Source organism: Rhododendron vialii, chromosome 9a, assembly GCF_030253575.1.
Source record: "Rhododendron vialii isolate Sample 1 chromosome 9a, ASM3025357v1".
Lineage (NCBI taxonomy): Eukaryota > Viridiplantae > Streptophyta > Magnoliopsida > Ericales > Ericaceae > Rhododendron > Rhododendron vialii.
In genome coordinates, this window is record NC_080565.1 from 5,379,946 (window position 1) to 5,394,721 (window position 14,776).

The window sequence follows — 14,776 nt, forward strand, 5'->3', positions numbered from 1 at the left end:
CTCTTAAGGAATCCACCTAAGAGATACAGAAACGAAATAAAAAGATAAACTTCTCACTAGCCAAAGGCTATATTTTAATTCAACACACTCTAATGATTTCATTCATAGGAAAGAATATAAATAGGACTTGTTGGAACATCCCTCCAACATAGGAAAAATAAACTTAGATTTCCAATACAAAAATTAAAAAGACTTGACCACAGACTAGTTGAAAGATGTGTTTGACTCTTGAAACTTAAAAAAAACACTTACAAACTTTAAAAGGACTTAACAAATTTTTTTAAGAAGCTCAAAAGACATCTTGCTGGCAGAAACTTGATTTATTTTGGAATTCAAATTTTGGGAACTCCGGTGTCAAATGGTTTGTTTGGTTTAGATTTTGATGGAGGTTTCTTGGATAACAATTGGAGAGAGATAGAAAGATATATGAGATTAATAATTGAACAAAAAAATTATGAAAGACCGCGCACAAGGAGAGAGAGAGAGATTGGGTTTGGAATCCAAAACGAATACATTTTTAAACCATGTCTAAATAACATCAAATATAAAAAACAATATATATCTAGGTGTTGTTATTAACAAACAAAAAAACAACTAACCAAGTTCTCAAAGGAAGCCCGAGTGACACTAGGGGTAATCATGCGTTATGTCGGGGCAGGCGGCACATCTCGCATGTGGGCAAAGATATGGTGTTGAAATAAGTGCACTGATCGCATGTCTAAGAGCCATGATAGTCCGAACATCCTCTTCCGCCTTTACCCTTTTCGGCCGGCCCAATTTTCGCGGTTGCTGTCTTGCTACCGGCCACATCCGATAGACCATTCTCTAATGCTCTAACCAAGTTCTCAAAGTAAGTCCGAGTGACACTAGTCAGTCCAGCCAATTTTTGGCGGAAATCATTAAAATCAGTTGGAGGCGGTTCAGAACCAAGGTAAGCTTGTAGATCCTTCTCGGCACATTGATGAAGCCTTTCTAAACCAGCCTCGGCCTCGCCTTGCAAATATTCAAAAAGTTGCCTCTTCGCAAGCTCAGGCTCAGGTAGGTAGTATCCATAGGCATAGGTCCATTTCAACACTCGCCGGCATTCAACTATCTGCAGCCAGGCTTCTGTGATGAACTCGAGTTTCGTTTCAGGTTGGCATTGTTTGGCGCTAAGCTTCTTGAGATTCACGGTTTGCATTTGATGTAAATCCGCAATGGCCTTTTTTCTCGACGAGTTATTGGTTGCCCACCGTTCATAATAATGAGTGTATCTCTCTACAGACATCTTGGCCATCTCTCTCCTTCTCTCAGCTTCATCATACGCTCCCTCTTGCTTGGCTGCCTCATACCGGTTACATGCATAGAAACCGCCCGTCCTCTGACCATGATCCGACCATGCACCAAGGCATAGCCAGCAGAACCCAAACTTGCAAGGGTATGTGCATGTCATGTGCATACAACCGTGGTTTTTCTCAATCGGTCTCTTACACTTCGGACAAGGCTTGGAATTAGCTAGTAACCATTCCGTGTTTTCCGATTCTGCGTTGTTTTTCATGATCCACTTGGCCACAGTGCCACAGTCCACAGGACGATGAGCTTCTTCTGTACAATTCCAACAAAAGCCATGGGAGCATAGGCAGGAAACATCGCAGTTTTCGTTACCAACAACAAATTCAACAGCATACTCACAGCCCGGGGCAGGACACCACTTGGTCTTGGGATTATCTTCGATATATGAACGAAGAAGGTAACGAGCATATCTCTCCTTATCTTCCTCAGATACCAACCGATTGATCATATCTTGGCCGATAGCAGCACCGCAAGATGGATCGGGGCATCTCAACATCAAACATCCAGGGCCACCATTGATGGATGTGCTCATGTAAGCCCTCCAACATTCGTCACAGAAAGGATGACCACACGCAGCCGAGCTGATCCCATCAAGAGGAGAGGATTCAAAACAAATTCCACACGTCGGTTCTTGAGCATTCGGAAATTGGACAACTGGACTTTCCAACAAGCCGACGGCCTTACGGACTCCATATTCATCCGCATACCATACTTCATGCACATTAATCACACTCCAACGATGGTGACGGAGTAGAATGCTCGCATCTGCTCTCGATACGGAAAGGACTGTTGAAAGTGTTGTGATTTCATTCTCTTGATGCTGGCGTATATCTGCTTCTTTCAAGGCAATATAATTTGGTTGGCGGTTGCTCTCGTTCGAGTCTTCGATGTGATCAAAACCGTAATCCCCATCGTCATCACCACCGCCGTCTTCATCGCTGTACTCGGTCGTGTTGCCGCTGCAGTAGTCGTCGCCGCTGTAGTAGTCGTCGTTCGCATCGTGCACGTCGTCCTCCGAATCCATAGAGCCCCCAAAAAACAAAACCCTAAAATTGCTTTTCTCCTTCGGTGAAATAATGTTATTTATACTCCGTATAAGGCTGCGTGGCGGTGTTCAGTTGAGAGAGGAACTGTAGATGGAAAGACGGTGTGGTAAAGGAGAAGTGGTAGAGTCCAAACCTAAAAAAAATAAGAGTGGGCAAATTTCTATGCTCTAGTTTTTTCCTTTTCAAAGTACGAGTATTTTTTTGCTCGTGTTAAAAAAAAATCCTTTTCAAAGTAGGAGTATTTTTTTTGCTCGTGTAAAAAAAAAATAGTGATAATGCCAAAATCGTTTTTGTTGGTATCAAAACTCCAATACATAAAAATCTTGTACAATGCATATGGTACAAGCCTTTTGTACATTAGAGTTTTGGCACTAACAAAAATAGTTTTGGCATTATTATTTTCCAAAAAAAAAAAAAAGTATCTTCTTCTTTCAACTTTTCGTCATAATTTTTCAATTAAGCATTCATAATTTGGTTATATTTTTTACTTTTCTGATTTCTCTCGCCAAGATGAAACAGTAACTCACAAATTTGACGCAAATAATAAGCGTGAATTTTTTTTGAATAAAACCCAAAAAAAAGACACCAATTTGGTTTTTTTTATGAAAACTAATGCGTTGTTTGATAAAACTGAAGATGAAAAATTAAATACATAATTCTAAATTTGTTAAGCTAAAAAATTGTTTGATAAAAATATGAAAAGCTGATCAATTAAAATACAGTAACTGTGTTGATTTAAAGACAAAGGAATTTAGCTTAAATTTGTTTATGATTGTTCTCTTTTAGAGTTATTAATGAATGTAATCTGTTTGTACTCGTGGTGGTAGAGAAGTGGTGGTAATCGTGGTGGTGGCGGCGGCGGCAATTGGTAGCGTGGCGGGAATTGTTGTCGCGAAGATGGCGTGATGGTAGTTGTAACGGAGGTGGTGTGGTGGAAGCATGGTGAGGGGTGGTGGTGGTGATGGAGACCGGTGCAATTGCTAACAGTGTGGAGGTTTCGGTCATGGTCTCGGTAATCTAACCGGACCACCACCAACCGAGGCCTCATATTAACACGGGCCTGTGTATACTTTTCTGCTTACTCGCTCGGCGTCAGGTCTCCTGTTTACACTTCGGTTAACTACCGAGGTGTGCATTCCGTTTGGGCCTCTTGGCAGAATGCAGTATAGCAGGAGGGGACCATGAGCGACGCGTGGCGAAAAGGATCATCTGGGCCAGGCCTGCCCATGTGCTTCGTAACCGTCTTATCCCGTGGCGTCATCTATGATGGTCACCGAGGGCGGTTACCTAAGCGTGACCTCCACGCACTGGCTTGGAGCCCAAGTTAACCTAGGTCTATAAATACAAGGGGATATTCATCTTTGAGAGGTATGCCATCTTTCCCTAACCCTAGACCTAAAAGCATCTCTCCTTACATCTAACTTGATCGTCGGAGGGTCACTAGGCGATTCCAGCCTTAGTGACTTGGTGCAGGGTCAGCGGCGGAGGAACGGAGCAGCGGAAGTGAAGTATTAGTTCAGGCGAAGGTCCCTCCTCCTAAATCGAACCCCTACAATTGGCGACTCTGCTGGGGACTAGTCATCCTTTCAACTTTCACCTCCCCCCATCTGCTCCGTTAAAACATCCAGAATCAAACATGGTGGAGATCGACGACGCACATCACGGTGGTACCGCCCACGGGCTCGGTTCCCTCGTGGACCACAGCCTGGCTTCTGGCGGAGCGGCGGCCCATGGAAAGACCCACATATCCATCGGAGTTGGCGCCGGAGCGTCAGCTCCAGACGCAGGCCCATCCTCCGAGCTCCACTCCTACATCCGCCATCTCGAGCGCAAAATCGACGATCTCACGACGGTCGTAGACCGCGACAGACACGTCCGAGACGAGTTGGCGGAGATCAAACACCTCCTCATCTCCCCATCCCATTCCTCCGGGAGCCGCGGCGGAAGAACAAACCGTCGCACCCCCCCACGCAGTCACGAAGCTGGTCACCTGCTAGAGCACAGACCCCGCCCTTCAGTCAAGGATCGTCTTGAGTCACCAAGACCGGTGGACACACGAGCCCCAAAAGAAACATCGCGCAGGGACCGTTCTCGCTCTCCTGTGCAACTTCGAAGGAGACCATCGGCCTTTGACAGGCTCGGTGGTGGGAACGTCTCTGCCTCCTCTACCCACTCCGTCCTCGTGGGCAGGACAGGCCGGGAATCTACCCCTAGCCTCACAAGGGCAACCAGGGGAGATGACGGCCTTGTCGAGATCCAGACTAGAGGATACCGCGAGCGCCTGAAGGGCCCCCGAGCCAGAAGTCCCATCGTCTCACACCCCGGCGGCGCAAACAGCAGGAGCCCGGTGACCGAGCGCCTCGAGGCTTCCGCTCGGGATAGCTACCGACATCATCGCCAGGAGCGTTTTCCCAGAAAATCGGTTAGTATCGATCCAAAGAAAAAAGAGCACGAACGATTGGACAAACTTGTCCCCAAGAAGCGTACAGCGACTGAGCGTCCAGACGGCCCCGACCGTTCGATCCGACCTCATCGCGATGCGCGACTCACGACCTCTCCCTTCACAAGAGAGATCGACTCGGTTACCCCCCCCAAAGGATTCTCCCAACCCAAGTTCGCCAAATATGACGGCAAGACCGAGGCGTACACTCATCTGGTCCAGTATAAAACCGTCATGTCTCTGTTTCTTCGGAATGAACCCTCGGACGACGCTTTCCTGTGCAAAGTGTTTCCAGCAAGCCTCGGAAACCTGGGCCTCACCTGGTTCAATCAACTCCCGGCTCGGTCAATCTCCTCGTTCGACTCCCTCTGTGACGCTTTCATGGCACGGTTCGTAACGAGCAACAAGCACGAGAAGGAGATCGACTCCCTCTTAGCCCTCCGTAAGAGGAACGACGAAACGCTTCGGCAGTACGCCGGCCGTTACTGGGAGTTGTTCAATGAGATAGAAGGTTGCGACGGTGTCATCTCTGCCCGAGGATTCAAGCTCGGTCTCACATCACAAGACGAGCAAGTCTACGACAACCTCGCTCGCCATAAGCCGAACTCTATGAAGGACCTTATGACTCGAATCGAGGGTTGGTGTCAGCTCATCGAGTCCAAGGCAGAGAGGGGCATCGGGAAGCCTACAAGTTCAAAAGCGTTGCACACCTCGGTATCCATACCGGCCCCCGCACCTGTCTCAACACCGAAGAAACAGGTCAACACAATCAAGCAGTCGCCGAGGAGGGGGCCGAAGCCAAGTGACTTCAACGCCGAAAAGACCGTCTTCACCATTCCCATCTACCGGATCATTGATCAAGTGAAGGATCAGCCCTTCTTCTCCTTCCCCAATCAAAAGCTCGGAACCGAAAATGGGAAAATCAAGAATCCCATCGTTCGATGCAGCTACCATAGCGAGCAAGGTCACTTCACCACAGCATGCAAGCCCTTCAAGGCCTACTTGGAACAGCTTGTTGCTGGTGGCCACCTCGGCAACTTCATCGATCACGAAAAGACGATGGCTCGGACACAGCGGACCGAATCACATACCGAGGAAGAGGTACAGACAATCAACGTCATACACGGTCCCTTGAACCCCGAGGCCGCTCGAGTCATCCGGGCAGAGTTGAATGAAGCCTCCTCCTCCAAGCAGGTCATGCTAGTTGGCCCCGAACCGAAGCGCCCCAGAACCGACGACGGCTCCAAATGGACGATAACGTTTACCGAGAAGGATCTCGACCGCGTCCAGCTTCCCCACAACGACGCCCTCGTGGTCACGCTACGCATCGGAAATTTCAACATCCGTCGCGTCCTCGTAGACCAGGGAAGCTCGGCCGAAGTCATGTACTACTCTCTTTTCAAAGATCTGAAGATTCCCGAGACCGACCTCCGTCCTTCCGAAGTTCCCCTTATTGGCTTCAACGGAGCTCCTGTCTGGCCCATCGGTATGATCACTCTTCTTGTCCGCACCGGCTCGGTAACGCTTGAAATAGACTTTGTGGTGGTCGACGTCCCTGGCCCTTACAATGCCATTGTCGGTCGAACCTGGCTGCATAGGCTTAAAGCGATTGCCTCCACTTATCACCAAGTGGTACGTTTCATCGGCACTAACGGGCACCAGGAAGACCTGTACGGAGACTAGACCGTGGCCAAGCAGTGCTACGTCAACGCTGTCCGAAGCACCAAACAGACCCCCCGGGTGAATCTCATTGAAGCACCCGAAGCCCCAGTTTTGGAGGACGTCGGCAGATCCCCCGACGACAAAACCGTCGAAGATGTGGCCACAATCCCAATCACCGAGGACGGCTCCCGCTTCTTCCTTGTCAGTTCCTCACTTAGTGACACTGATCGGAACGAGACGGTAGCTTTTCTCAACCGAAACATTGAAGTGTTCGCCTGGACTCCCTACGAGATGCCGGGGCTCGACCCCTCTTTCATCTGCCACGAGCTCAACATCGACAAAGCCAAATGACCGGTCGTACAGAAGGCACGACGGTCCTTTCCTATTCACTCCGAGGCCGTCATTGAAGAAGTCAACCGACTCCTAAACGCTGGGGCAATCAAAGAGGTCCAGTACCCCAAGTGGTTGGCTAACACCGTCGTAGTCAAGAAGAAGAATGGCAAATGGCGTGTCTGCGTCGACTACTCCAACCTTAACGATGCTTGCCCGAAGGACTTCTTTCCTCTTCCCCGAATTGACCAGCTTGTCGACGCCACCTCCGGACACGAGCGACTCAGCTTTTTGGATGCGTACCGGGGCTACCACCAGATCGCCATGAGCGAAGGCGATATCGAGAACACCGCCTTCATTACCCCCCACGGGATCTTCGGTTACCTTGTCATGCCCTTCGGTTTAAAGAATGCCGGAGCAACCTTCCAGCGAATGATAACCAAGATGTTCGAGCAATTACTGGGCGACACTATGCTGGCATACATTGACAACATGGTGGTTAAAAGTCTTCGCGCCGGTGATCATCTAACTCACCTCGCCGAAGTCTTTGAGATACTCAAGTGCCACAAACTCCGCCTCAATGCCGAGAAATGTGTCTTCGGCGTCAGCTCCGGCAAATTTCTTGGCCATCTCGTCTCCCGGCGCGGTATTGAGGCCGATCCTTCCCAAATTCGAGCAATTGATCAGCTCTCGGCTCCCCACAACAAGCGCGATGTTCAGCGTCTAACCGGGATGGCTGCTGCTCTGAACCGGTTTATAAGTCGCTCCTCGGACAAATGTCAGCCATTTTTCGCTCTACTAAAGGGCAGCCGACGAAGCTTCAACTGGACAGAAGAATGTGACCGAGCCCTCCAGCGACTAAAGGAGTATCTTTCCACGGCTCCACTCCTCGTCACTCCAAGGGACCAGGAAGACTTGTTCCTCTATCTAGTTGTCTCCCCGCACGCCGTAAGCTCGGTGCTCGTCCGACAGGAGGGTCGGGAGCACCAGCCAATCTACTACTCCAGCAAAACCATGACACCCGCCGAGACGCGCTACCTCCCCCTGGAGAAGCTCGTGCTCGCCCTAATCTCAGCCTCCCGAAAGCTTGCCCCGTACTTCCAGTCCCATCGCATCATCGTCCTGACCGAGTTCCCCCTCAAATCTCTTCTCCGGAAGGCCGATCTCTCCAACCGAATTTCACAATGGGCCGTTGAGATTGCCAATTTCGAAATCCACTTTCAGCCTCGGACAGCAATAAAGGCTCAGGTGCTGGCTGACTTCATCGCAGAGCTTACACCGCCCAACGTATCTGCTTCGGCACCCCCACCGAGCACCGAAGCAGTACTCCAGGCCAACCCTAGCACAGCTTGGCAGCTCTTTCACGGAGATGTATGGAAAATGTACGTCGATGGCGCATCCAACAGCCGAGGCGCAGGTGCAGGCGTCGTTCTTCTCTCACCCTCCGGTGTCTTGCACGAAAGCTCCTTCTCCATCAATTTCCCAGCCTCTAACAACGAGGCCGAATATGAGGCGTTGATCTCCGGACTCAAGACTGCCGAAGCCATTGGCATCGAAGAGCTCGTCGTTTACAGCGACTCCCAGTTGGTGGTTAACCAACTCTCTGAAGAATACGAAGCTCGGGATGACCGCATGCGTACCTACCTAAGCGCCGCAGTCTAGCTCATTCAACGCTTTAAAGCAATCAGAGTCGAGCATATTTCAAGGGAACAGAACGCCCACGCCAACGCCCTGGCAGGGCTCGCTTCGGCATTCTCATGCACTGGGCATCGATCCATTTCCTTCAATTCTATTGACAAGCCCAGTTTTGAGCTCGAAGACCTACAGAAGGAAGTACTCAACATAGAGCTCGGTCCGAGCTGGATGGATGAAATCGTCCTTTACCTGAGGGAAGACTCCCTTCCCACCGACAAAAAGGAGGCTCACCGACTCCGCAACAAAGCTGCCCTCTTCTGGCTCAATCCCAACGGCAAGCTTTACCAAAGATCATTTACCGGGCCGTACTTATTGGTTGCGCACCCACATCAAGTTCCGGGCATCATCGAAGAGCTTCATGCCGGTGACAGCGGTTGTCACTCCCGTGGACGATCGCTCGCCCACCGAGCCCTCACTCAGGGGTATTGGTGGCCGACAATGAAAAAGGACTCTGAAGAATTCGTCAAGCGTTGCAAAAAGTGCCAGATGTTCGCTCCCATTATCCATCAGCCGGCCCGGGACCTGAGCCCTCTCACCAGCCCCTGGCCCTTCTCCCAATGGGGCATGGATATCGTTGGAAAGCTCCCAGTCGCTCCGGGTGGATTCAAGTTCCTTTTAACCGCAACAGATTATTTCTCGAAATGGGTCGAGGCCGAGCCCCTGGTAACCATCGAAGAAACAGACGTCATCCGCTTTGTGTGGCGCAACATCATCTCACGCTTCGGTGTGCCGTTCGCCATAATTACTGACAATGGAGGGCAGTTTACAGGACAGAAGTACCGGGCTCTGCTTGACGAATACGGTATCAAATGGGACACGTCCACTCCGGCTTACCCCCAGGGCAACGGACAGGCTGAGGCGGCAAACAAAGCAATTTCATCCGGACTAAAGCGACGACTCGAGTCACGGCGAGGAAAGTGGACCGAAGAGCTGCCCAGGGTACTCTGGGGCTACCGTACGACGCCTCGGCGATCAACCGATCGCACACCTTTTTCCTTGGCATTCGGAATGGAGGCGGTCATCCCACTCCAAGTCGGACTCCCAACAATGAGAACAGAAAATTTTGATGAGTCGGTCAACAACACCACCATTGCTTCGGACCTCGATTTAGCCGAAGAAGAACGGGACAACGCAAGGATAAAGCTCGCTTCATACCAACAGGAGGTTGCAAAGGGTTACAACCGAAGCGTGCGCCTCCGGTCATTCAAACCTGACGACCTTGTTTGGAAAAAGGTGGTGGAGAAATCCAAAAAGCGAAAGCTAATGCCCAATTGGGAGGGTCCTTACCGAGTTCTCAAGCACCTCGGATCGGGTAACTACAAATTGGAGAAGCTGGATGGTTCCCCCATCGCTAAGTCATGGAATGCAAACAACCTGAAAAAGTTCTACGGATAGTGCTCGGTTACCGAAGCCCGTTTGATCTTTATTACGTTGCGTTTTCTTTTGAGAATTTTTGAAGGCAATCAGCTTATGTATTGACAATACTCCGAGTTTTAATGAGAATTCTCTTTAACACTGTTCGTACAACTGATTGTTTAAATTACTTATACTTGGTCTATTCTTGCCCGGACCATTTTATACCGACTTCAGGGATATTGTTCTCCTATAGGTGATACCCTCGGACAAAATTCCCACCAAGTCACCCAGGCCTCTTCGGTCGTCTGAATTTTTGGTCACTCGCTGTAAGGATACTCGGCCTCTCTCTCCGAGCCCCTTACACCGACCCACCAGAAACCTCTCACTGTTCGGACTCGCCGCGTCACGAACCTATGCCAGAAGCCATACCACTTCGTTACCCCGGCCTACGTCCCTAGCAGTAATACCATCCCGCGCCTGCTCGATAAGCTCATTACTCAGCAGGGGCGTGCAATGTCAAAAATTCATTAAAACGAGTGGTTCTGATTCGGTCCCTACCGGCCCTCCTACTAGCTGGGGCTTCGGGACGAGTCACTTTTTCTTGATTAAACATCTTTTTTATGCTTGGCAAAACGATTCGGTTAACGCTTCGGTTAAACTTGTTTCTACAAACTTTCCAAGTCCCACCGAAGCAGGGGCATCATAACCTAAGGAGCAAACCAATCAAACAAGCATTTCAAAGAGAAACATTCAAGAAAAAAAGAGCATTCATTCACGAACTATTAACAAAAAGGGTACTGCTTCAATATCAAATATTTGCAAACTCTGGAACAGCAAACTCCCAATGTTCGGAGCCGTCCAGTCAAAAGTTACAGAATTCAAAGACAAAAGTAAAAGAAGACGCTATCCTAAGAGCAAGCTGGTAGGTCGAGCCGGACCTCGGACGCCGGGGCATTTGGATCAGCTTGGTTCCCAGGACCTTGGTCCTCGGACGCCGGCTCCACCACTTCCTCCTCCTCTTCTGGAAGGACAAGCTCCTCGAGAGGCGCCTCGGGGAGGGTTCGGAGATCAGAGTCTTCGGGGAGGCCGAGCCTCTTCACTAGGGCTTCATGGCCATACCAAAGGCCGTCCAAGAAACGGTCCCGATGCAGCTCCGCCTCAATCTCCCGAACTTGCTTTTTGTACTCTATTCCGGCTGCATCCCAGCCTTCATCGTAGCCTCCCTTCCTCGCGAAGTCAACCTCTGTGGCCCTGGTGACTCGCATTGTGTTGGCATCCTCCTCGGCCTTGGCGGCTCTGGCCTCTGCCTCCACTCTCTCCCTGTCGCATCTCTGGAAATCCGCCAGGTAAAGATCGCAAGTCTCCCGAGCCAGCTTGAGGTCCTCCTCCTTCCGAGCCAGCTCCCGGGCAAGCTTGTCGTTCTTTTCTTCCTGCTTCTTGCATCGGTCATTGATGGCCAATGCCCGAGCTCCAGCCTGCAAACAGAAAAATACAAGAAATTCAACAAAGTGCAAACTTTCAGACTGAAGAAAATGGGACACAAACCATTAACTTACATTGAAGAGGGCCTGAGCAATCTCGGCCGTAATGTCCTCCGTCAAGCCGGTGACAGCCCGGGCGTCCCTAGGAAGAATGCTTCCTTGGAGCATCCCGAAGGCCACGCCGAGGTTTTTGACACTGTCGGCATGGTGGATCGGGCGGCCAGCAAAATGTCGAAACTCGGGAGCCCAGGGGAGTTCCCTTGGATTGACCCAGGTGCCTTCCTCTTCTCCACCGGTTCTCCCTCCGAGCTCCTCCCGTTCCTCCTCGATCAGGATCGTCTCCTGACCTCCGGCTCCCTCCTCCCGCCGAGTCCTCTTTTCCGGGGGCTCCTGCGGCGAGACTGGGGCCGGTTTTGAAGTCCCGGCACCAGGAGTACCGGGGACTGACCCCCTGCCCCGGCCAGCAGGCCTTCGGCGCCTCAAGTTCAGCACCTCTCGGGTTCCCGTGCCCTCCATTTCCTCGCTCAGCCCGGTCCTCTCTGGGGTCTCACGATCAACCTCTTGGCGAATCACTCCCTGAGGCCCTGATGTGCTGCCCTCGGCCTCGTTCTGTCCTCTTCCCACACCTCTTCCGGCTCTCCCTCCTCGGCCTCGTCCCCGACCTGCCCGTGGAACCCCCTGCTGTCTCGGTTTTTTCTTCAGAAAGCCTGTATAAGTCAGGGTATACCCAAGCAGTTCTGGCGCGTACCGACTTGTTATGGGAATGGCGTAGGCCGCTGTAATCCGAGCCCGGTCAGCTCTCTCCCGAAGCTGTTGCACGATTCCCTCGCCTGCAAGGCAAAATCAAAACAAGAGATCAACACGAAGTACGCAAGGCATACGAAAACAAATGAAGCCTCTACCGAAAAGTAAATTCTACCAACCAGGAGCCCCGGTCCCAAACTGTACTCTGGTAGTGGTATCGGCATTCTCCCCGGGCCCAAACATAAAATTGCCGGTCACCGAGATGTAGATGTTTGCCCACTCCTCAGAATCGGGGAGATGATCGACGAGGAACGTGTCGTACCCCGTCCTGCACGAGAGATAATATCGGTTGCTCTCTCAGTTTACTCCTAGGAGGTATACGCCGAAGAGTTCTTCGACCCCAAACGTCAAGTTGAACTGCCTCCTCAGCTCAACAATGCTTGTGATGATTTGGTAGGAGTTTACTGTAAGCTGGGAGGAAGTAAGGGAGACGGTCCGGAGAACTCGTCGGACAAATTGATGAAGGGGGAATCTAATCCCTCCCTTGGTGATAGCCATCAAAGGAAAGATCAACTCCCCTGGTCGGTGAGGAAGGACCTTGGGGTTGTTGTTGGGAAGCAGCCGGACCTCTACGCCCGGAGGGATGCTGTAAACCCTTTTGAACTCGGCGTAGGCAGCCGGGGTCCCATTAAAATACTGGCTCACGTAGGGGCACGGCCTCATCGGCCTTCTTCGTCCCCGAACCTCCTCGGGGGCATCCGCAAATGGACCGGGTCCGCGGCCAGAAGTACTTGGGGCTTCCATTTCCCAAGAAGCGAGGGTTGTAATTGGGCGTGGAGCTCTAAGAGGGTCCGAAGGCTCGATGACGTCCAATGGAATTCGGTAAACGGCCTGGGCACGACACTCCTCAAAAATCTCCTCAAGATCGGCAGAAAGGGAGCTACTGGTACTGTCCGAGGAGACTTCAATGACCATTCGCCCCTACCTAGCAAGAAAAGACGTGCAAAAACCCGTTAGCTATATGCTCAGGGAAAAGCAACATGACCTAGCAAGCATGGGGCGAAATGGTCATCGCTCCTCGGTAGGATCCTAGGCACCTTCCCCCGAGAAAGGTGCCCGAGGCCGGTGGTCGTTTCTATGGTCTCAGGTTGAAGATTGGCCTCGGGAAGAATACGGGCCTCGGGTTGAATCTGGAGCTCGGGAAAACTAAGAACAGCACAGGGAACGCCCAGCGCCGCCGCGGGAAGAACGACGGCGAGCGACGGAACAGTCCCAACGCTTGAGAAATGGGGTTTGGAATGAAGAAAACTTGAGGAAAATGATCAAAACGCGAAAACTAGCGACTGAAGATCGTCATACCTGAGTTTCGTGACGAGATCCGCGTCCAAAAGCGCTCGAAATCTCGATTGAATGCTGGAAACAGACGGCGGCGGCGGTTCGACTTCAGAAGCAGCGAGAGCGTAGTCGTCTTCCCTCTGCCTTCCCTATTTATAACAAGAGAGACGGAGTTAGGCGCGGGAAACGAAGCGTCGTGCGCCGAGCCGTCAGATCTTCGACGCGTGTCGCCATCGGACGGCTAGTATCAAGGACTCTGCACCGAGGACAGGCGCCGAATATTCAGACCTTAGGCATGTTGACGCGTGTCACCGAAGCGACGTTTCGTACCAATCAACTGACATGGCACGTGCCGAGGCAGCTTTTTGATTCTGAGACCTCGGCAACAGCTGACACGTGGCTCTTCTCTGGCGCGAATTGAACGGGAATCTACCGAAGCAATTTCACTCTTCGGTTATTCTCTAAAAAGATCAAGGCCTGATATTTCATACGATGGGATCAAGACCCTGAAGCAGAGGTGCAAAGCTCCAGGGACTTGAGGGGCTATTGTGGAGGTTTCGGTCATGGTCTCGGTAATCTAACCGGACCACCATCAACCGAGGCCTCATATTAACACGGGCCTGTGTATACTTTTCTGCTTACTCGCTCGGCGTCAGGTCTCCTGTTTACACTTCGGTTAACTACCGAGGTGTGCATTCCGTTTGGGCCTCTTGGCAGAATGCAGTATAGCAGGAGGGGACCATAAGCGACGCGTGGCGAAAAGGATCATCTGGGCCAGGCCTGCCCATGTGCTTCGTAACCGTCTTATCCCGTGGCGTCATCTATGATGTCACCGAGGGCGGTTACCTAAGCGTGACCTCCACGCACTGGCTTGGAGCCCAAGTTAACCTAGGTCTATAAATACAAGGGGATATTCATCTTTGAGAGGTATGCCATCTTTCCCTAACCCTAGACCTAAAAGCATCTCTCCTTACATCTAACTTGATCGTCGGAGGGTCACTAGGCGATTCCAGCCTTAGTGACTTGGTGCAGGGTCAGCGGCGGAGGAACGGAGCAGCGGAAGTGAAGTATTAGTTCAGGCGAAGGTCCCTCCTCCTAAATCGAACCCCTACAAACAGTAACGAGCGGGGGTGCGAGAATGAAGAGCGCGAGTGTAGAGAGAGGAATTAGAACTAGAGCAAAGGCCAATTTAAAGGATTATATGTGACTAAGGTGGTGCTCGACTTTGGGTAGTGATCTGATTGTGCAGACTTGGGGGGGTTGCATGCATGCCTCCCTGCGGCCGTAACTTTGTAGTAGTGGACATGACTGCCAAGGAGCGTTTGTAGTAGATGTAATGGAAAATTTATCGTGCC

At 51.1% G+C, this 14,776-nt stretch overlaps 1 protein-coding gene across 1 annotated transcript; it reads right to left on the bottom strand.

Moving 5' to 3' along the window:
* Positions 1-72: 72 nt before the first annotated feature.
* On the bottom strand, positions 73-2,372 carry LOC131299989 (probable E3 ubiquitin-protein ligase ARI7). The gene has a single exon (XM_058325599.1). The coding sequence runs from the start codon at positions 2,354-2,356 to the stop codon at positions 719-721; it is 1,638 nt and encodes a 545-aa protein (XP_058181582.1). The 5' UTR covers positions 2,357-2,372; the 3' UTR covers positions 73-718.
* Positions 2,373-14,776: the final 12,404 nt, after the last annotated feature.

Excerpts from the sequence above, each read along its gene's own strand:
- LOC131299989 (XM_058325599.1), bottom strand. The coding sequence starts at position 2,356 with ATGGATTCGGAGGACGACGTGCACGATGCGAACGACGACTACTACAGC.